The following is a 23,032-nucleotide window of genomic DNA, read 5'->3' as shown; positions in this document are numbered from 1 at the left end:
TGCCTTTTAAAATCTGCTTTTACTTAATCTGTTTTAGTCAAACATGGAGAAGATATTTAATACATATTCCCCAGAATCATTTCAATATCAAAATAATTATGTGTGCATGTTCATCCTTCATTTGCCAGTTTTACCTTTAAAATCCAGCCCCCACCCTCACTCTTCAACATCTCCAAAGTCTATCAGTTTCTTATTTTCTTCTTACTGAGCATTATAGTCATTATAGTTTTTTTTTTCTTTTCTCTATTCCTCACCTGTCAGGTTTACTGCTCCATTTTAATGCAGCAATAAAGGAAAAAGAAAGGCTACACGTTAGTTGGCCAGTGGTAACAAGAGCAACCTTGACAACCAGGATTTAAGAAATAGTGCTCACAAGCAAAGACACATAACTGAACACATACATTAGGAAATGACAGCGTATCAGAGTACTCAAAGGCCCCTAATCATGAAATAAATGGAGGACTGAGGTTATATCGTTGAATAAAGAATTGTTTGTATGTGTGTGTTAATGTCACATTCACTTTCATTCATCCACCCATAAAATCTTGTGACAATTATATCCCAGGAAGAGTTTAATGATGGAGATATAAATTGATTTTTATAAAACAAGCCATGAAACAGCTACTGATATACTCAATGAGAATATAACATCATTCCATGAAAATCATTCCTTTAAAAATAAAGTCTTCAGTTAAGAAGTATAATATTCCTTCATTAATATAAAATAGCTACAAATTTTATTTAACTGCATAAAAATTTGTACAATTGAATAAAATCCCACAAAGTTATAAAGTGTAATAAATGATTTCTTCAAACACCTCTTGACAAGTAAATTGATCATAAATCTTTTTTCTAATAAAGGATTAAATACATTTCCAGTTTGGGAAAATATAATACTCATCATTATAAATCTATGGAGTGTGACTGATCTATACAGCTGGGCCAATCCAGAAAAGCATCTTATTACCAGTCATTGACATGACAGATATTTTCCTCATCAAAGAGATGCTGCTATATATCTAGCTCATGTTCACCTGCAATAATATGTTGTAAAAAAACATATTATTTTTGCAGAGAGTATAACCTTTTCCTGAAAAGAATTAATGTAACCAATCTTTACTTTTAAGCACATCACAAAGTATTTAGTGAGTCCCTAGTTACAAAAATGAAGGTATTACATATTTCAAAATGCAAATTAAATATGCAGTCATCTTACTGGAGGGTCTGGTATGGCAAGATAACCCCGTCCATCTCTTCTCAAAAATAAATAAATAAATAAAAGGACCACATTAAAATTGTACAAACACACATATAAAAAGTGAGTATTGACAATGATATTAAGCACACTGGCTAATTTATTTTATTTTTAGTTATAAAGTCATTTACCTGGTGTTCCAGGTCAAAAAAATGTTCTTAATTTGTTCAGTTATTAACAGTGACTTTATCAAGAATTACTTGTGGGAAAGCATACTCTACTTATCAGTTTAGTGTATTAAACGGCTTAACAGATAAACAAGTGCATAGCTCACGTGGAATCAACTTCATCTTCTTTGTAACTAACCTCATCAGACACATGGGTAAATCCTTGGTACAAATATGTGCACAAGCTTTCAAAACTGATAAATTTAAATTACAAGCCAAAGGTTCTATTATAGGTCTTGCCAATCAAGATGAATGTGACACCAAATGATGAAGTAATCGAACATAGGGAACTGAGTTTAATACTGCTGGACTTTTATAAATTATATCATTCAATGTTATTCTGCCTACCACTGCAGTACACATACAGAAAACAATGAGGAATAAGAAAGAACCTTAGACTTAAACATAGTCATCAAGAAAAAGGCTAGTTACAGTAATAGGAGAGTTCTTTAAGAAAAGGAAACCCAAGGCAGCTTGAGATGGTGGAGAGAAGAGAGGCCCCCAGAATGATGTCATAGGGAGCATCTCTGCTTACTTCCAAAGAATGAATTAGAGGTTGCCAGTCCAAAGGATTGGCAGGGGAGTGAGAGGAACAACGTTTCAGGATTAGGATAGAGCCTATTCAAACAGTAGAAGGCAGAACGTGTAGCTGGGAGTGGCAGCCTATTTTTTTTCTTGCTTTTTAATTTTTTTTCTTGTATTTTTATTTTATTTGAAAGGCAGAGAGAGAGAGAGCGAGAGAGCGAGAGAGAGAGAGAGAGAGAGAGAATCTTTCATTTGCTGCTTTACTCAGCAAATGCCCCCAAAGAGCAAGGCTGGGTCAGGCAGCCGGGAACTTGCCTGCATCTCCCATGTTTTTGGCATGGACCCATTAACATGGGCCATTAACTGCTGTCTCCTGGGGTGGCATAAACAGGAAGCTGGAATCCTAAGTGAGGCCAAGACTAGAACCCAGGCACTTTGATAAAGGGGGCAGGTATCCCAAACAGCATCTTAACTGATATCCATCCCAGATGTCTGTCTTGTGATGCTCTTTTTCTTCAAAGCATCTGAAAATACTCCAGACTGTCTTTCTTTGATGAAAGTTTGGAAATTTATGTGGAGTTGCTACAAAAAGAAGACTCAAGAGGCAAAGACCACAGCGAGCCAGTGTTGGAGCTGGGAAATCCTGAAAAAGCTGACATGTATATTTTAATTACATCTATCTTATGACCTCTAATGCCTTACAATGGGAACAGAAATGGTTTTTTATCTCCACAGCATCCATTCATGCTAGGTTATGACCATTCAAAGATGTTAATTTTGCCTAATGTGTTTATTCTGCTTATCCAACCTCCTAATCCATACTTTCCTTTTTTATAAATATCTATCTTCAAGTTTTCTTCATAGAATCAGATTAGCATTTGTTTTTAAGTGATTATTTTTATATAATAATTCTTAGGCAGTTCTAGAGCTACTAATGGAACATCTTATATATGCAACAGATGTACAGGGTAGATGAATACCTTAGAAATTTCATTTGCCTTATGGATCTTTTGTTTTTGTTTTTGTTTTGCAGGGTAAATGGATGAAGCATGGCCTGGATTCATATTTCATACATGCATACATATGTGAGGTAATATCATATAACATTATAGTACTAGTTATATTACCATATTTTAATGATTTCTGATTATAGAAGAATATTTTCAACACATTTTATTATCTAGTCCATCAATTTACTTTACAAATGAGGAAATCTAGGTCTAGACTGTTGGCATGACCTTCTACCCTGGATAGCCAGCTAATCGCAGAACTGGGACTTGAACTCAAGTTTCCTGAATCCCAACACAGTGTTTTTTCTAATTCTTGCCTATCTAAACCTACCACCTTATCTCTGTAATGACATTTTAAGTCATTGTACAAATCCCATTTAGAGTAAAAAAATTTCAAGAAAGTCACAGTATAAGATTTATAACACTAAAAACATACCAAAGATATTTTTAAATTTTTTGATTGTTCAGCAGGTATTTTAGGGCCCTTATAAATCCTCTGTGATTTTTTGCTATTAATTATCAATGAATTTTTGGTATGCATACTAATAGTTAAATGAACACAATGCCAGATCAAAGAGTATGCCACTTCCACATTAATTAACCAGAGTAAGTCTTAATGTTTCCTCAAGAGAGCAGGATAAAAACACTTCATTACATGGGCAATTCACTCATCCCTTCAGACCTATTTCTAATGTGTCTGCAAGCAGGTGTATGTAATACAGGGGATTACCAAAGTGATGTGACTCAACAATTTTTTACTCTTATTTTATTCTAAAAACAGTATTTGCATATAGGAGTTGCAATACTTCAATATTAATAATAGTAGTAATAATAATAACAGTCATCACCAATGACCTGTGTAAGAAATGAAAGGCACCTAAGAAGAGGGAATGCAGTATTTACTATATAATTAACTGTGCTCAGAATCCACGCTAAAAGCGACACTATTCATTGGGTACGGAAGATTTCCTCTTGAACTGCCTCATGATAATCAAGAAGGACATTGTTGGGTCTACTTGAATTTCAAGTCAGGAATGTTCTTTACTGCTGAAGCAAGCATTTCTATTTCAGAAATGCTTCATGGGCCTTCAGATGGTTAGCTAAATATACTTAGCATTCTAGCATGTGTGCATTTTCTAACAATTGCATTAGACGATGCTTACTATGCACACACTAAAATGCAACTCTCTTTTAAGAGAGTCATAAAACCATTTTTTTTTGCAGGAGTAGGAAAAAATAACTGAGAGGTTTTTCAAGCATTTGCAGATGAAGAAATGAAAACCTAATTATCATTTATTTCAAATTATCAGGGATATATTTCTTCCCATTTATATAAATTATTCACACAGATCATAAACATTCTGTTAAGTGGAATGAGTTAAGATCAACCAGGTATACCTGAAAGAAGCACAACTTTAAAAAGGAGGCACGGATTTTTATTGTTTTGAATAATAACAAAATGTCAGATATTAGGACCTGAAAAGGCTCCTGTCAACAAGCGCTTGTTTCCTGATCTGACTTACATAGTAAGGTGTGATCACCTAATGAATGTTTCCCAGAAAACAATTAGAATTCTACTTCTGCTTTTTAAATTATTGCATTCTCTGTAGTAAGTGCAACACACACAGCAAAGGCCACCAGATCCTGCTTATATTGAAACAGGACTCTCTGGCTTCTGGCCCTAACCTCGTACAACAGAGAGAGGTGGTAGACTACAAGAGGCTTAAGATATATACCGATAAGGTGTGGATTTGGATGGGAAGATGCAGGCATCAACTATGAGAGATTTTGGCCTTCAATGCCTTGACTTTTCATCTATTTCATGCCTGGGTAACTGAATGATGGTAGTGAACAGAGAAAAATAATACTGTATATTTCATTCATTCTTTTAACTCTAAAACAGGCTAGGGAATTCAATGGGTTATAGTTATGAACTTCTTTCATTTGTCTTTTATTTTTTCAGCCTTCTCTTCACACTGGAATAAAATAGAATAAAGCCTTAAAAGAGAAAGTGTGTCAAAGGAGAAGTGTTCTGAAGGATGTTTTTAAGTGTCAAGATCAAGATAAAAAAATAAAATAAAGAAGCTTGGAGGGGGAAGGGGGAACCATTATAGGAACAAGAGAACAAGGGCATTTAAGTAGAAATATTTAAATAAATCCCCAAAGGCAGCTACATAGGTAGGAAAAATAATCAGTGAAAACAAGATTATCAGATTATACATGTAAGCAAGAATAAAACCCAAGACATTCTCATTTGATTTGAGGGCCAGTGCTGTATAAGAGTGAGGAAAAGGAAGAGGGAGAGAGAAGTGATTTTATAGTAGAGGGAAGAGATCATCCTCATAGTATCACTCCAAGACATGATATACAACAAAGGAAAATGGGAACACAGATTAAAGTTGTATGATAACAAAACTTTGGAAGAAAAGAGAAATTTATTTAAGGGAGAAAATTCAGAATTTGGTCATTGTAAATGTTAAATATAGTATATCATATACTCAAATGTTATTTGTAATAATGCTATACTTTTATAATAATTACAGCTTCAAGTCAGCATATTTAGGGTAAATATTAATAATGTCCACCCCATCCAAATGATGTGGCAGTAACCTAGGAAAATATTCTTGCTTATATGTAATAGAGGCAGAAAAAGAATTGAAAAAGAAAGGGAGATTAGAAAGTACTGAGTAGATATAGATTATCTGCATCCCAATTATAATCAAAGACACTAATCAGATTGGCACTAACTAGTATAAATGCTTAGGTTAAATATATTTTTAAAAAGGACAATGATATCTTCCCATCTTTTCTTGTGCATAACTGATAATTTCCTACTGGATATAAGGTGTAAGGGTTAAAAGAAAAGTGATAGAATTATTTTACATTTCTCCTTTGATTTCTTCTTTAATCTTTAATTTTTAGCCAATTTTGCTAAATTTTTAGAAAAATGTCCCTGGAGATAAGTATATGTGGAAATTAGACTTATGAAATGGATACAAATTGGCAAAATTATTTCAAAAATAGGTTGAAATGCAGCAACTCCTCATCTCAATTAGTGATCAACTTGAAGGTGGTATGAAATTATTTATTTGTGAACATACCAATGTCTTAACTGCCATGAAAAATGCTCATCCTACATGAAGTAGCTCAGAAGATGGAGGATAGGATATATATATATATATATATATATATATATATATATATATATATGCTGGACAACAAAAATCTGGACCATATACTGAATAATATTCTACCACCAAGCTCCATCTTTACGTGTGTTCTAACTGGAATGGAAATATTTTCCGTAATTATCAGGACTGCACTGAAATATCTGTGCTAAAATCAACAATGATCAAGGCTTCAAAAATAAGGCAACATCAAAAATTGCAATAAAAAGAGCAGAGAAACCTACCTTTTATAAAGAAGAATAGCAATGACAATGCAGATGATAAAGACCACTGCAAGGACGGGACCTACAACCCAGATCAAGCCTTCTTCTTCATCTGTGATAGGCTGCGGATCCAAATCCATGGACACAACGGGGTCAGAGTAGGGGCTGGTTGCATACATCTTCTGAGGAAAAGCAGAGTCTGTATTAGCTACAAAATTACGGCTTTCCAGAATTTCTCTAGCATTAGAAGAGAAATATCCAGGACAGAGTGGTTTTAATAAGTATTTGAAGCAATGTTCGTGAAATAGATGGGTGAGGAGAAGTAAAAAATGAGAAAAGGAAGGTGTTTTGCAATATAATCTTGCTTTCAGAGTGAAATATTTTAAAACAAACCCATTTTGGTAACATATATCTTAACAGATACTTCCATCAGTTTCTATATAAGCTGTATTAAACAATCTCATGAAGTCTAAAGCTTCAGTGATTAAATAGTACAAAACATTGAATGAAGGTGCATTATATCAATGTCTTAGGTGCTATGAGAATTCAAGAAAAGTGAGTTCCAGCCTTGAAAACATTAGTGGTTGGACATTTCCTTATTTGAAAATGTGAAACCTGAAATGCTCCAAAATCTGCCACTTTTCTAATAATTTCATAGCATTTTGGGCTTAGAGGTACTGCATCAGTGAATTCTTTGCAGATAATCCAAAATCCAAAAACCTCTGAAATCTTCTGGTCCTCCCACGCAGTTCAGGTAAGGGGGACCCCAGTTAAAGAGGGCAAAAAAGCAAGCACTCATAGAGTAAAACAAGTGAGGTGGTATTTAATCAAATGTCAAACTACATCAGGACTCCTCACTTCTGTACATTAGCTAGGAAATGAAAGCCAAACTATAGAGAGACCATGAGGTTAAAGGAGAATTACAATGTTCCTAATATGGAGGCTAGATGAACGGGAATGATGACATGGCCTAAAACAGAATTTTTAGAACTTCAAAGGATTTAGCAGTTCACATTTAAATTTATTACAGCTACAGCTGAGAGGTTGGTATGCTTGTTTCCAATAGATAATTGATAATAAATATGTTTTTTGAAAATACAGTTAGTTGAGGCCAGTGTTTTAGCATTATGAATGCCAGTACCAGGAACACTGGGTTCCCATACGGGCACCACTTCAAGTTCCAGCTGTGCCACTTTGGATCTAGCTCCCTGTTAATGGCATGGAAAAGGTAGAGAAAGATGGCCTGAGTGTTTGGGCCGCTGGCACCCTTGTGGAGACACAGGTGAAGTTCCTAGCTCCTGGCTTTGTTCTGTCCCAGCCCTAGGCATTGTGGCCATCTTGGGAGTGAACTAGCTGATGGAAGATCTCTCTCTTTCTCTCTCTCCCCCACCCCACCTCCTCCCCCTGTCTCTCCCTCCCTCTCTGTGACTCTGATGTTCAAAATAAATAAATAATTTTTTTAAAAAAAGGAAATACAGTTACTTGGTAAAGGAGTAGAATGAATATCTGTAAACTTTATTTTTATAATGTTCTATTTTGTTGTGTCCTGCTTTAGCTTATCTAAGAAAAGCATGCCCTTGACTGCCTCTTAAGGTCCTTTCTCTTCCTTTAACTTTCCAACTCCAATATAGACTAATCCACTTCTACTCACTACCTTGCTTCTTGCACCACTCACTACAGTGTCATCACTGGTCCTATTCTCTTATTTGTCAGGTTTAATTGTCTATTGAGTCTTTACCTTTCTTTTTAAAGATTTATTTATTTATTTGATAGGCAAAGTTAGAGAGAGAGAAGGATAGACAGTCTATATGCACATAGTTCTTTAAACTCAGAAATTCTACTAAGTCCCACCTCTTAATTTTCAGTGGTTTCTGGAGATTCTTATGTAGATGTATGGTAAAGTGCATATTTTTCCTGTTTGTGGAAACACCTGTCTCCTGACTTCACAACTGCTTTTATCCTTTCAGTCTCCAGGAGAGGAAGCTACTGATTTTACCATGTCAGGGACCCTACGGTGCATCTGTTCTTTAAAGTTCCATGGTAGCACTTTTCTCCAGAGCCTCACCCATGCTCTCCTAGCCATGTCAAGAGTTTCTTCCTTCATCTAGCTGTCTTTCCTTCTGCTACAGTTACCGTCCTAAACGGCCACTGTAAATAAAGCCTTCCAGAGGGTCTCTGGCAATTCACAGAGAAAACGCAGATATCTTAACATGGATCTCAAGGGACTCCTTGATTTAATTTTAAATGTCCTTACCACATACAATATATTCCATCACAGAGAACTTCTTGCTACTATTCTCCAAATGCTCTATTCTCTCTCTCTAACTCCTTTACAAGTTTCCTAACATTTAGTTCCTAAAATTCAACTATTCTCTAAGGCCCTACTTAAACTGACCTATTGAGGCCACCTCTTTGTAATGGGAAATAATTTGTCATTCCAAAAAATATAGGTAAAAATAATAAATGACACAATTTAATTTAGTTCCATATTCCCTTTTTAATGGCTCCAACCAAAATCTATTTTTTTTTAAATTTGGGTATATGCTTCATTTCCCTTAATGAAACTGTAAAGTCCTAGAAGGTAGGGATTTATAAACTTTTATATGCTTAGCACAGCTCCCACAGAACTTCATACTTAGTAGGTTCTCTGCAAATCTTTACTAAATAAAATGAAACAGTCATCTTGTCAAAAGGCTGAGATCATGACCTAAGTTTACATGCTTACTTTTAATGAACAGTAAATACATTTAATTTTAAACTTCCATCTTTTAAAAACTTAGTTTAAGGCATATATTCTGAATTTAACTCTTCCAAGCTCAGCCATCAAGCAGGAAAAACACATTTCACTAAATGCTTCAATTTTACTCTTTCTCCCCCCCCCCTTTTTTTTTCATTGAGTCCAGGACATGGAATGACTAGTGTTTCACATGTTTTATTTCAGTGTAAGAACATGAAAACTCAGTATATATTTCCAACATTCTTGGAAACAGCTAAGAAGGGAAGGGAAGGCAGGCAGGCAGGCAGGCAGATAGGCACAGAAAGACAGGAAAAAAAAAAAGATGTATAGTATAAGGATTTAGACAAGGGGCCTGGAGGATTCTATATCCAAGAAACATGATTCTTTATATAAGCATAATAGATTCTCTATATAAATATAAAGGCTTTGATTCATATTTTCCCACCTCCATGTTATAGGTTGCACTCAAACTGACTGGCAGACAGAAGTAAGCAAAACTCTCTGATTTGAAAATCTTTACCAAGAGTCTTAGAAATACTAATCTGGGTCAATGGAGATGGAAATCTAAGCAACCTTTTTTCCCCAAAGCACACAGATTTCCAACTCAAATCAGGGATCTATAAAAATATAAACAAAGCCATAAAATGATATTAGCCTCATGAAAAGTACTATTTGTTATGTGTAAAATAAATAGAAGAGAATAAATTTTAGATCATTCTAAATCAGTTCTCTGAAATTCGTAAAATGAGACAACGGATTTGCAGGAATTTTGTGTCTTTTTGACGATTGGGATTAGGAAGAGAAATGTTGTCTTTCTGAAAATTGCTAGTCTACCATTATGGTGATTATGCAAAACACAGTAAGCCATGGAAAGCTGAGGCCTAATAAAGGACTGAATCGCTGACAACATTAGATTCTGCATGCAAGTCTCTTCCACTACATTAATACTGCCCTAAAATATGCATGGATCATAAGATGATTGTTTAAAAGCAATGTTGAGAAACATTATCAAAGGGGAAATTTAGATAACATACTTAAAAAATATCCTAATTCTATACTTAATGGAACTGTGAGAAGACACCCTAAGGAGAAAGGCTAGACTTTTCATTGATGATGACACATTTAATCATTATTGGAAACTTCTGAGACTTCAGAAACCATAGCCTGAGAATGATATAGTCATTGAGCATGATCAGAAGAGACATTTGTTTTCTTTTTTTCTTGTTTTCCCCCTGATTCCTCTGATCTACTTCAATGCTCTGAGATTTCTGAAATGTTTCTAGAGCTATTTAAAGAAAAAATTTTCAAAACTCTAAGTATTTAAGTCTTTTTTTTTTAAAAAGGTAGTTTCCAATATCTCATATCTTTGATGTTCTACTTAAAACCTTTAACTAGAAAGAGAAAGTACCTTGATATATTAAAATTATGGGAATGCCATCACTTTGTATTTAAATGATTTTCTGCTCATAAAGGCAAACAAGGCAAAGCGGTTGTCTTTATGTTTTGATTTTCTGCAGGGGAAAACCATCAGTCTTTTGTGGGATGCCCCACTGTACACACTTAATACCTGATTGGCAGAACTTGGATTTTTTTCTCGATTTCTTATATATAGGAAGTGACTAGCTCAGATGAGTTGCCACCTCTGTCAGATTTAGACCCCGACTAGAAAAATGTAGTTCAAAATACATATTTACACATTATTGTGAACTGACTTCAAAATCCACTACCCTTCCCCATCTATGATTTCTCTCTTTTTAAACATTCAAAGCAACTGAAGTACAAAATATAAGAGCAAGATGAATTCCATCAAAGAAGACAACTCATTACTTAGAGTACCTTAGGAATTCTTTTATTGAATTATTTTCTAACTTTCTTGGGTTTTTTACTGATAAAGTTCCTTCTAAATTGCTATAATTAAGGAAACTGGCTGTGCTTGCCTTTCCCTGGACAGATTTTTCCTTGAGCAGGGGCACTGTGTTCTCATTGCAAGTAATAGGAGACTAAGTACAATCACCACAAAAGTCAATGTTTTCAAATAGTTGGAAAACAGTTTGCTCGACTGCAGAGCTTGCTAGTTCCCATTGTAATCATCTGGGCTCCGGTCTATCAGATAATATCCAAGATGAGAATTTTTTCTTAGAATAATCATTTTAAAAGGATACGAGAGTATGACTATAAGCAGTGATGACGGTGCTTGCTCCATTGAAAGTCTGCAGACCTGGGTCCTATCAATCTGGCACTTGCTGTGCTACAAGTTCACTCACATTCCCTATCATCACAGACATGGTCTTATTTCTAATACAGTCTCAAGTAGTACACTCAGCAATGCTGGATGTGTTGGCAGCCTGTTATTACACTTTAGTTAATGATAGCTCATGAGAAATAATTATGATGGATATAACTACATATCTACAAATAACTATACACTGTACTAGAGGAAATGTATAAGCACGTCATAGGAAACAGATACCATCATAACGGACTTACAGATTCTGCATGTTCCATGACTGCTAACACAAAGAAGACATACTCTTGACCACTCTGGAGCTGCTTGTTTGTAAATCCACCATAATGCTTGTCATCCCCCAGGGTGAACTCAGTGGGCAGGACATCAAAGTGAGCTGCAATATATGGCTTTAATTCAACTTCTCTCCCATAACGGATGCTTCTGCGTTTCCTAGATATCTCCTTAAGCAGCTTAAAGGGAAAGTGGGAAACAGAACAAGAGCTATAAACAACAATCTAACTTATGGATGATTTAATGCCAAAGATTAATTCATTACTGGAAACTATTCAAATTTAATTTGACCGTGTTTCAGTAGCACATCAGCATCACTAAATCTCAAATCTCCCCATCTAACTTTTGCCTTTCTTTTAAGATGAGATACTGGACTCGGGTTACAAAGCCAGGCTCAGGGTGCAAACACAGGACTTTGTAGTTCATATCATTTCCTACACTAATGAAATTCTTTCAAAGGCCAATAGTGCATCATAACTGGTCTAGGGAAAACAGTCAGCTGATTCATAAAAGACTTGCTTTGCAGAAGATTTATTGAAGAGGTACTAATCCAGGATAAAGCCTTCAAATAGAACTGAATTTTAGGAGAGGTCAGTACCATTTTAGCTTGTTTTTATTAAATAAATTATCTAACAAAGCATATTCTCTGAAATCAGCAGATGAAGATTCCTATAAACAATTATTTATTTATTAAATAGATGTTATCCCTCACTTAATTTCTCAATTGACATGTCTCCTTTATTAAGCAAATGGGGTTTGGTTTCTCACATCTTACCATGTAGTCAATTTTTTAGCTCTCTGCGGAATCTAAATGTATTGCTGGGTGTTTGATGTAGGCTAGACAGATTTAAAAAAATCTGAACTACATAAACACACACATATTTACATATCCTTCTTGTACTTTTAAAAAAACTTATTTGAAAGAGTTACTGTTTGTGAAACTGGCACCATCTTGTCTGAGGTGTGCCATCTGAAGCCTTGGGGACCATCTTAGGCCTGGGTCAGTCACTACCCCATAAAATAAGTTTTGGTTTCTCCAATGTAAGTTTCAGTTTCCTAAGTCCAGCTTGGTTTACCAGAAATCAAGAGATCCAATGGCACAACCACATATGTTGCCTTCACCCCACCCAATGGAATTTACTACCACTTCCTTATCTCTGTAAGGCTATATAAAACCTGTTTTTGTGTTCTGTGGTGGGCTTTCAGTTAAACAGAGAGAGAGAGAGATACAGAGATCTTCCATCTGCTGGCTAACTCCCGAGATGGCCACAATGGCTAGGGCTGAGGCAAGCCAAAGCCAGAACCCAAGCCTTTTTTCTGGCTCTCCCAGATGAGTGGCAAAGGCCCAACACTTGGGTCATCCAGGTCACTTACAGGGAGCTGGATTGGAAGTGGAGCAGTGGAGACTGGGATCAGCACCCATATGGGATGTCACTGTTGCAGGCAACACTGATTTTATGTTAGGAGATAACTACTGATGATATGTTATGACCTTTCATTTCAAAATGATGTGAAAAGTACTTTGGTCTTCTCTCATCAAATATTGGTATTTTTAGGATTCAACAGGGAGAAAGTCTATATGAGTCTGGAATGGCTTTTGAGGGAAACAACATGTTTTTAATGGTCTCTAAATTTTTTTAAAATTTTATTTGTTTTAATGTATGTATTGGTTTGGATATTCAGTCCCAGTAGGTTAAGCTGGCACTTCGGACACCCACGTTGCATACTGAACTGGTGATTCCAGTGTGTCTACTCCACTTATGATTCAGCTTCTGCCTAATGCATATTGGGAGACAAAAGATGATCATCAACTGGTTGAGTGGGATCTGAATGAAATTCATCTAGACTTTGGCCTGGTCCAGCTCTGGCAATTGTGGGCATTTGAGGACTGAACCTTAATGGAAGATCTCGATCTCAATCTCTCTCTCCCTCTCTCTCTCTCTCTCTCCATTACTCTGCCTTTCAAGTAGATGAAACTAAATCAACATTAAAAAAAAAGTCTGTGTAGATAAGACTATGTATCCGAGGAGAAATGGAAAAAAAGAATAAACTCTGTATCTTGATAACAATAAGTACTTAAGGACACATCGCCACAAAAGTATTAACTACTCATTTTTTTTAAGTAGAAATGATATGAGGGGTCTTCAAAAAGTTCATGGAAAATGCATATTATGAAAAAGTACACACAGATTTCAAGTTTTTTTTTGTACCCAGATGAACTTATCTTTTAATTCCATTCTTCCATAAACTATTTGAAGCATCCTCACACAGTAAACACCAAAATACTGACATCTATTGAGTAGACAGAGGTCCTGGCTTAACTAAGGCCAAGGTTCTGTGATAATAATAGCTGGAAGACTGTATATATGATAAACACTGAATCCTTCTCTTAGGGTTCCTCTGTTGCACTACAGCCTCTTCTAGACTGAAAGTCATGAAGATGTTCAGTTGGTTCAAAATGGTGCCCTAAAAATGTAAAGAAAACAGCTTTTGGGTACATAGATAATTCCTGCCTATATTATTCTTGAATAGTGTTTAATGTATAATGTTCTAAAATTTTCAGTGAAATTTGAGTTTATGAATATAATTAAAATTACATAAATATAAACCATTTTATGAAATCCACAGTATATAAGATATTGCTTGAGTATAAAATTTGGACAAAGTAATGATAAATTCAGGCAGGCTGACCAATTATGCACTGATTGGTCGATTAAAAAAGAAGTCTAGGAGATCAGCACTATCTTTCAACTCTGTTGTTATATTTAGATCTACTTACAATAATGATAGCAATGATGGTAATAGTAACCACTGACTAGGCAGTTACTAGTTGCCAAACACTGTTCTAGAGGGCCTTAAAATGGATTAGTTCTTTTACTCCTCATAATAACCCTGTGTCAGCGAGGTAAGTCAATATTATCTTTATTTTATAAATAAGGAAAGTGAGACACAATAGAAAATCACAATGCATGATTAGACCCCAATATTGTAATAAAATGAAATTGCATGTCAGAGATTTTTCAAGCATATTTTTATTTTCTCAATGCTTACACAATATCAAGGAATCATAAATGCTGTGTTTAAACTCTCATAATCTAAATTCTTTTTAACTCAGTATTTAGACATATAATTGTTGTGCATCTGCTTTCATTAACGCAGATGAATGTTATTTCCTTTTCCTGGATTCTTTTAACATGTTAATTTTTAAAAAATCTGATGCCAAACATTTAATGCAATATCACACTTGAAAAGTCATTTAAAAGGTTGTTGATATTCAGTAAATGATGGTAGCCCATTACTTTGAGAGGTGTCCTGCAGATGAGCTGAACAGCTTTTTGAAGTTGAGTAATCAAAAACATTTACCATCAGCTGTTTATGTGACTGTGCCCCCTCTTCTGCTTCACTGATCAAACCCTACCTTGATTTTATTCATATTTCAGATGTAGGCAACTGTCATAATTCATCCATATCACTGTCTTTCCCATGAGTACCTTTTGCTAGCATTTCTTTAGAAAATTTACAGGTAGTACTTCAAAATAAAATAGTTGAGTTTTTTGGATGCCCCTGGGATCCATTGCAGTCACTCATTCAGGTCAAACCCGGAACATCAACCTGCCCCTTTAGGTTGCTCTAATCTCTGCAGGACACTTCCTGAGTTATGCTGTCAATAGTTTAGCTGAGCTCACATGACACCAAAATTAGCCAGTATATTAAAGTTACAATCACAAATGACCACACTATTTTACAACAAACACTTCAAGCGCAATGCAATGAAAAGCATATGATACATGACAGGACTGTCTCTGAATTAAATATAACTATCATTTTGGGAGTCATTCTGCCTAAAACTCATTTTGACTATCAATGTCCACTCTGCCCTGTTTGACCTTGACAATAGGCATTTCAGTCTATGCATTTATCACACAGACAGCATCCTGAGACAAAGGATAAATGAGCTCAGAAGATAATTTTGAGAGTAACTCTGTTTAGAAAGACTCTTTCAATTTTTTATGGGCCTAGATGTGAGGCATACATGTGGAAATTCCCTTAGGCCAACAGTCTTTTTGATGATATAGTTTCAACAATTTGAATTATAGGCTTTTCTGAAAATTTACTTGGTCAAATACACTTAGGAGAGGAACACTACTTTGTCAAATCTAGCTACTGAGCTATAGATAAAATTAATAGAATGCTTTTATTATCCATGGTAGGAAAAGATTAAGGAAAAAACCTGTCTGTAGGGATCAGAGACTGGATGAGTAAGCATAAAGTGAGGCCATAGCCTACTTTCATTTGTTCCCCTCCACAATAGTTGCAAGATATATTGAAAGTAATTCCAGAAGATATATCAAGGACTTTAGTTCTTTATCAGAAATAATTTTCATTTTCCAGTCAATGCATATCTTATTTCTTCCACCATTAATTCTACAATGTGGTCTCAATTATATCAGTAAGAAAAGTGGGAAACAACCCATCCTGACCCAAAAATTCTGAATTAATAAAATGTTCTTTATCAAACTATTATACAGATTAATGCACCACAACTTTTGGGATGATTAAAATGACCCTTTGTTATGGGAATCAGCAGCACAGACCTGTAGAATTTAATTGCAAGGAAGTTCAATGTCACATAGCCCTGTACTTCAATCCATTAGCATTTCTGTGCATTTTGGAGGTTAAAAACTGGCTGTAAAAGAGAATCACTTCCTATTACTTACCACTGAATGGCTTTACTTCTAATGAAAGCTCCTTCTTTAAAAGTATTTGATATCATTTTGGATTGAATCTCATTGCTTTGAAAAGAACTTAATAGGTGGATTCATAATTTTAAAAGTTGCCTTTGCATTTTAAATCCAATTTTAACTAAAATGGGTTGGTGACAATTCTGTAATTCAGCTGAGAACGAATTAAAATAGTAAAGGCCATCATAGGATTAACTGATTAGTCAGTTGCAAGAAAAATTACATCTTGCTTCAAAATTCTTACAAGACATCAGCTGATCATTTTACATCTTCAGATTACGGATTACTACTCCTCCAACACTACAGAATAGTGCTTCTATTGATTTATTAACAACATAAAAAAAAGCTGAAAATAACATATGTAAATCACCTGACAACGTTATTGGAATTAAGTCTCATTTTTCACCTCTCCAGTGATCATCTAATTGTTACACAGAGGCACAAAAGGATACGTCTACCCTTGAACCTATCTCCCCTTCTGAATCTGATCAAATCTAACTCAAATAAATGAAGCAGGTGATGATGAGTCTCACTCGACATGACCAATGTCTGCCAAAGGAAGCTAACAGCCTCGTTTGTCAGATCAGTCTCCTCTGTGCAGTCGTCTATGAAATAAACATCACCTTCCTGTAATGCACTTAGGGAAGGTATTCTTTCTTGCTCCAGTTACACTATTCTCATGTAGAGAAAATACCAAAAAATAACAGGTTGTGTTGTGAGATGTGGCCTGTATTGTAAATAAACCCAATAAATTAATCTCACAGATCCCCAAATGGGTGCCTTGTTATTTATCTTATGAATTATTTCAAAACAGCATCATGTTATGAACACTATGAGAAACAATGACTTGATTAGCCCATGACCTGACTGTCGAGGAACAACTTAATACTTTATCCCGTTTTGTATTTTTTTTTTTTGTTCTACTAAATACTATTGGTTGAACTCTGTAATTAACACACAATTATTCTTAGGTGTTTAAAATTTAACTGAAAAGTGATCCCTGTTAAATATAAGAGTGGGAATAAGAGAGGGAAGAGATGCACAGTTTGGCACATGCTCAACCGGACTTGCTCCAAATGGTAGAGTTAGAAACGTGCCTGGGGACTCCAATTCAATCCCATCAAAGGGGCATGCACCAATGGCATCTCACTAGTCAAAGTGATCAGTTTCAGTTCATAATTGATCATAATGATAGGATTAAGAGTCAAATGGATCACATAAACAAGACTAGTGTCTACTAATACTAACTGATAGAATTAAAAAGGGAGAGAACGATCCAACATGAGAAGCGGAATACACAGCAGACTCATAGAATGGCGGATGTCCTAAACAGCACTCTGGCCTCAGAATCAGTCCTTAAGGCATTCGGATCTGGCTAAAAAGCCCATGAGAGTATTTCAGGCATGGAAAGCCAAGACACTTTGGAAAAAAAAAAAAAAAGACCTAAATGAAAGATCTCTGCGAGTGAGATCCCAGTGGAAAGAACGGGCCATCAAAGAAGGAGGTACCTTTCTCTGAAGGGAGGAGAGAACTTCCACTATAAGATCGGAGTTGGCAAACTCAAAAGGCTTCCATAGCCTTGACAACTCATGGCAAGAGCCTTGGGTGATTACAGAGGCCATAAACAAGAGTGTCAATTGTTAAATTAACAACAGGAGTCACTGTGCACTTTCTCCCCATGTAGGACCTCTGTCCTTATTGTGTTGTACTATGTGAATCAATAGTATAACTAGTAATCAAACAGTACTTTACACTTTGTGTATCTGTGTAGGTGCAAACTGTTGAAATCTTTACTTAATATATACTAAATCGATCTTCTGTATATAAAGATAATTGAAAATGAATCTTGATGTGAATGGGATGGGAGAGGGAGCAGGAGATGGGAGGGGTGCGGGTGGGAGGGAAGTTATGGAGAAAGCCACTGTAATCCAAAACCCGTACTTTGGAAATTTATATTTATTAAATAAAAGTTAAAAAAAATAATAAAGTCTCTCCTGTCATTTCTAATGTGAATCCCAGCCATTAACTTGCTGTGGCCCTCCAGGGATCTGGCTTAACATTTTTGGACCATAGTTTGCTCACCTAAATAGGAATATGTAATAATTAAGTCTCATTCCTCATATTATACATGAACCTGCATGATAAACCACAAATGCTTTTTTGCAAGAGGTAGTAATTAAAATGCACCTACAGTTACAAGACTTTGCAAATGAAAATTATGCTACTTAGTATTTGTTTATTTCTTTTTTCTATATTTCTTGCTGTGTTCACAATTTTGTGATTTGTTTGGTTTCATTCTGCAGTTAAAAGCATTTTTTTATTCTGAGACCTATAGAATATGCAATAAGGCAAACATTTCCTAATAAACAGAATTCTTTGAGGATCTGGGCAAGACCACATAGTAGGTCAAATGAACTCAGCTGCAAAGCACAATTTAGCATTCATGAAACTCTTAGCAACCATCAAACTAAAATTAATAAAGGTTCTTGGAATTCATATCAATAGTGATTAAGTCTCTGCTGACAATTCATTTCACCTCCCACACCTTGGCAACATGTTTTACAAGGGGTAAGGGGCAAAATATTAAGGCCAACAAAGATTAGACAGTTTGGAAGCTTTGCTGCACTTAATGCCTTTTAATTAAAGCAAGAGCAGCTTTGCTGGGGTCCCTATAGGTTAGTGCACCCAACAGAATTGAACCTTCCAGCCAGCCAGCTGTGCAGAAGCCGGCTCGAGGATAAGATTCTGAAAGGCCTCCATAGGGAGGAGGAGATATTTAATACATTTAATAGCTAATGAAAGACACAGACAACAAAGACATAGTTACCTCATCTAATTCCATTTCATCGGGACTCTCCCATGGCTTGATAAATTTCCCACGAGATTTCTTCAAAGGCACAATTATTATGTAATAACCTCTGCACAGGAATGGATAGACAGGAATAAGGTTAGCTCAGAGAGGGAAGAAAATGAATATACCCTTAAATCTTCCACAGACCAGTGATTCAGACTGAAGGCAAATTACAAATACGGGGTGACTTGTCTATTTCTTACCTCAGTGACAAATAACCACCTGTTTGTTCAATTTTAAAGACATCATGGGCAGACATTTATGTGTGACTTCAATGATCTTATATGGTAATATCACCATGGTTGACTGCTCTTTATTAGTTATAAAACAGAGCAGACCCAGTTTGTTAGGCCCCTGGTGTTGGGTACATACAAGGCTGGTATATTGAAATCTGCCACCACAAGCTGCTGAACCAGTATTATCTAAGACATGAATTTATAAGAAGGTAACATTTATTTACTTGAAAGTCATTTCCGGCTTACTCCCCAAATGTCTGTAACAGCCAAGGTTGAGCCAGGCCAAATCTAAGAGCTCAGAACTCAATCTGAGCCTCCTGTATGAATGGCATGGACTCAACTACTTCACCCATCACCTGCTGCCTCCCAGGGTGCACACTGGCAGGAAGCTGGAATCAGAAGCAGATCCAGGATTGGAACCTTGGCACTCCCATTGGAATGGGAGCATCTCAAGTAGTATCTTAACTGCTGTCCAAGTAGCTGCCCCAAGAAAATATTTTTAAATGGGATATAGAATAAAAATTATTCTTAGCTCACATAAAGACCTATTATTACTTTATTTATGGAAAACTAAAATACTATGCATTTTTAAAAAAAGTATCAAAATAACTCATAATCTCACAAGAATTATATAAAGAATCAAAAGCTCCTCTCTCTATTGCATCAGATTATAAACCTTAAGGTATGTGGTGTTGAAATGTGGGAAAAATCCCCACCTAAAGTCCTTTAAAATACACCTCAATATACCTACATATAGGAAGTGACAAAAGTAATTGAGTCCTCACAGTTACAATAGTAAACTAAAAGGTACAGAGAAAGTGACCTGTCAAAAAATGTTTGGGTTATTTGTAAGGTTGTATTGTGACTTCAGTACAATACTCTGCTCTTGTATTCAGACTCTGATGATATCAATCTTTGGGAGTAACTATGCAAGAACTCCAAGCAGTACAATAACTACTGGATCAATCATTTCCTACTTCTTAGATATTATACTAAACACATAATCTTGTTTTGCCCTCCTACAGGGTACTCTTAAGAACAGCCTAGATATAGGCTCTAAGGTTATAGATAAAAAGATATATCTGGAGAGATCAAATAACTGCCCAAGTTAAAATAGATAAAACACAGAGTTCAAACCCTGGCAACAGTCTCTCTCTCTCTCTCTCTCTCTCTCTCTCTCTCCATATAAATCTATATATGAAATTATCTATATATTAGATTTTTAAGAATTCCATAAATTTTGTATTTTATTGTGAAAATGAGAACACACATATATACATAAATCCAAACACACCCACGCACCTTAAAAGAGAAGGCTACAATCAGGACAGAGGGAAGAGGGAAGGCTGCTGCCCATTTTGGATCACACTGTATCGGAGCACAGCCCAGTCACGAAGGGCTATCTGCTCATCTCAAAGGAAAACCTGCAATAGTCTTAGCAAATCCTCAGTGATCAACACCTCTGTTACCACAAACAAAGCCTACAGCTGAGCTGTCCAGTATAGTAGCCACTAGTGTCTTATGACTACTGAGACTTTGAAATGTAGCTAGCTTGAACTGAGATATGCTGTCAGTAGGAAACACAGTGAGTTTTGAAGACTTAGAATGAAAAAAGGAATGTTAAATATGTCAGTGAAATTTTTTAAATGGTGATCACATGTTGAAATAATAGTCTGTATATGTTAGGTTAAATAACATATGCTACTAAAAGCAAATTCACTTTTTTTTTTTTAACTATTTGGAAGGATAAAATTTCACATGTGGCTCTCATTACATCTGTTGGACAGAGCTGCTCCAAGGTGTTATGGTGAAGAATGTGGTACCTGGAGATACACCTGGCCTAGAATTTGGGCTCTGCCACTAATGTGTTGCGTGATCTTGGGCTACTCATCTAGCATCTCTCAGGTCTCATACATATTCTGAGAGTAATCGGTTTCAGGATGTTATTTTAGAATAAATCAACAAAACAAATCCTCAAGTGATTAGCACAGTTTGTGTGAGATGCCAACTGCTCTTGGTTACCACTGAGCATTATAGCCAGAAAGACATCTGAATTATCGTATTCAGTAGGAGCCAATGAATTCCATGAGATACAAGCTAAAGAACTTGTTGCACTTTTTCTCCCCCTAATCAAGAATTCAAGTGAAGCTAGACAATTTTGGCAGAATCCTTTGTCCACGGTGCTCTGAACAAGTAATCAACAGGCACGCATGATTTCAACATCAGCCATTTATTGAATTTACTGCATATAATCATGATGATTGAGGAGGGTGAGGAAAAGGAAGAGCTGGAGTGTGTGCGAGAGGCCAATATCTTTTTATTTGACGACTCAGAGTAAGCTTCCTCTTCTTCCTGTCCTCCCACCACCTGAATGATTTGCCAAACAAGTCCATCATGTTAAATGAGCATGGAGAAAAACGACAGAGGCTGCAACTGAGCGTGCAAAATCACACTGCAGATGTACTTGATAAACACACTTGTCAGGGACCCTCTTGCTTTTCACTACTCAATGCACAAAGTCAAGAGAGCTTCTCTTCACCTAACGTAATGATACTGCACATTATCAGATAACTCCCATTGTCATGTTTCAGAATCTTGTAAATCAAAGTTAAACTGATAAACTCTGTTAATTTTTCTTCTACTTTTATGCTTTGAATTGCCATGCTCATACATGAACATAAAGAATGCTTTCTTTCTTCTGCAACACTCCCCAGCCACTAATTTTACTCATGGCTGGGAGAAGAATTGGACTGCATCCCCCATAGCAATCAATTAACAGGGTGGCCAGATATACATAACCTTTTCTCTCCACTGGTCCCTGAAGTATTCATCTATGGCAGTCAAAGTAGAACTTGCTTCAGTGCAGTTCTCACACATGGAAAGAAATGAAGTATTGGCAATCTAGAATGCCATATTCTAGAATGCCTCACTAGCTCCAAACCCTCACAATGCACCTGTACTCTCTGCAACTATTCCTTTGTAAATACCCATGACCTTACGTTACTTGCAACCTGGCTTTCCCCTTAGCAAACTGCTTCCCTTGCAGTCTTCTCATGTGGTTTTTCACTCATCACTCCTTCCCTGCCCATGAACGTCAGAGTCAAGGTGCGGGTTTCTTCACTAGCTTCCTGCAGACATCTTTTCGCACTTACCTTGTTTAAAACAAAAAGTAAAACAAAACAACAAACAGACAAAAAATACTAGGGGCTGGCGTTGTGGTGTAGAGGGTGCAATGCTGGCATCCTACATGGGATGCTCCATTTCTGATCCAGTTCCCTGTTACTGGCCTATGAAAGCAGTGGAAGGTGGTCCAAGTACTTGGGCCCCTACACCCACGTGTGAGACCTGGAAGAAGCTCCTGTCTCCTGGCTTTGGCCTGGCCCTGCTCCGGCCATCTGGGGAGTGAGCCAGCTGATGGCCTCTCTCTTTTTGTCTAACTTTGCCTTTCAAATAAATAAAATAAATCTTTAAAATAAAAAAAAAACCATTTCTGAAGTTCATTCTATTAAGTGATAATATGCTCTTCTGACTGATTTTTTTCATCTACTGATCTTTCCAGCATCTCCCTTCTCTTACAGAAGATTTATTATGGATTCAAAG

The 23,032-nt window shown here is 36.1% G+C and overlaps 1 protein-coding gene across 1 annotated transcript in view; it reads right to left on the bottom strand.

Annotated features, from left to right (window-relative positions):
• PTPRD (protein tyrosine phosphatase receptor type D) overlaps positions 1-23,032 on the bottom strand; it is a 428,560-nt gene that overhangs the window by 118,397 nt on the left and 287,131 nt on the right. The window contains exons 17-19 of the mRNA XM_062208263.1: positions 19,173-19,263; positions 11,573-11,782; positions 6,370-6,530 (exon numbers count right to left, since the gene is read on the bottom strand). Of these exons, the coding sequence (XP_062064247.1) occupies positions 6,370-6,530; positions 11,573-11,782; positions 19,173-19,263 (462 nt within the window). The remainder of the gene's footprint in view (positions 1-6,369; positions 6,531-11,572; positions 11,783-19,172; positions 19,264-23,032) is intronic.

This window comes from Lepus europaeus, chromosome 12 (genome assembly GCF_033115175.1).
Source record: "Lepus europaeus isolate LE1 chromosome 12, mLepTim1.pri, whole genome shotgun sequence".
NCBI classification, from domain to species: Eukaryota; Metazoa; Chordata; class Mammalia; order Lagomorpha; family Leporidae; genus Lepus; species Lepus europaeus.
The sequence above is the reverse complement of the archived record's forward strand: the minus strand, read 5'-3'. Positions and strand labels throughout refer to the sequence as shown.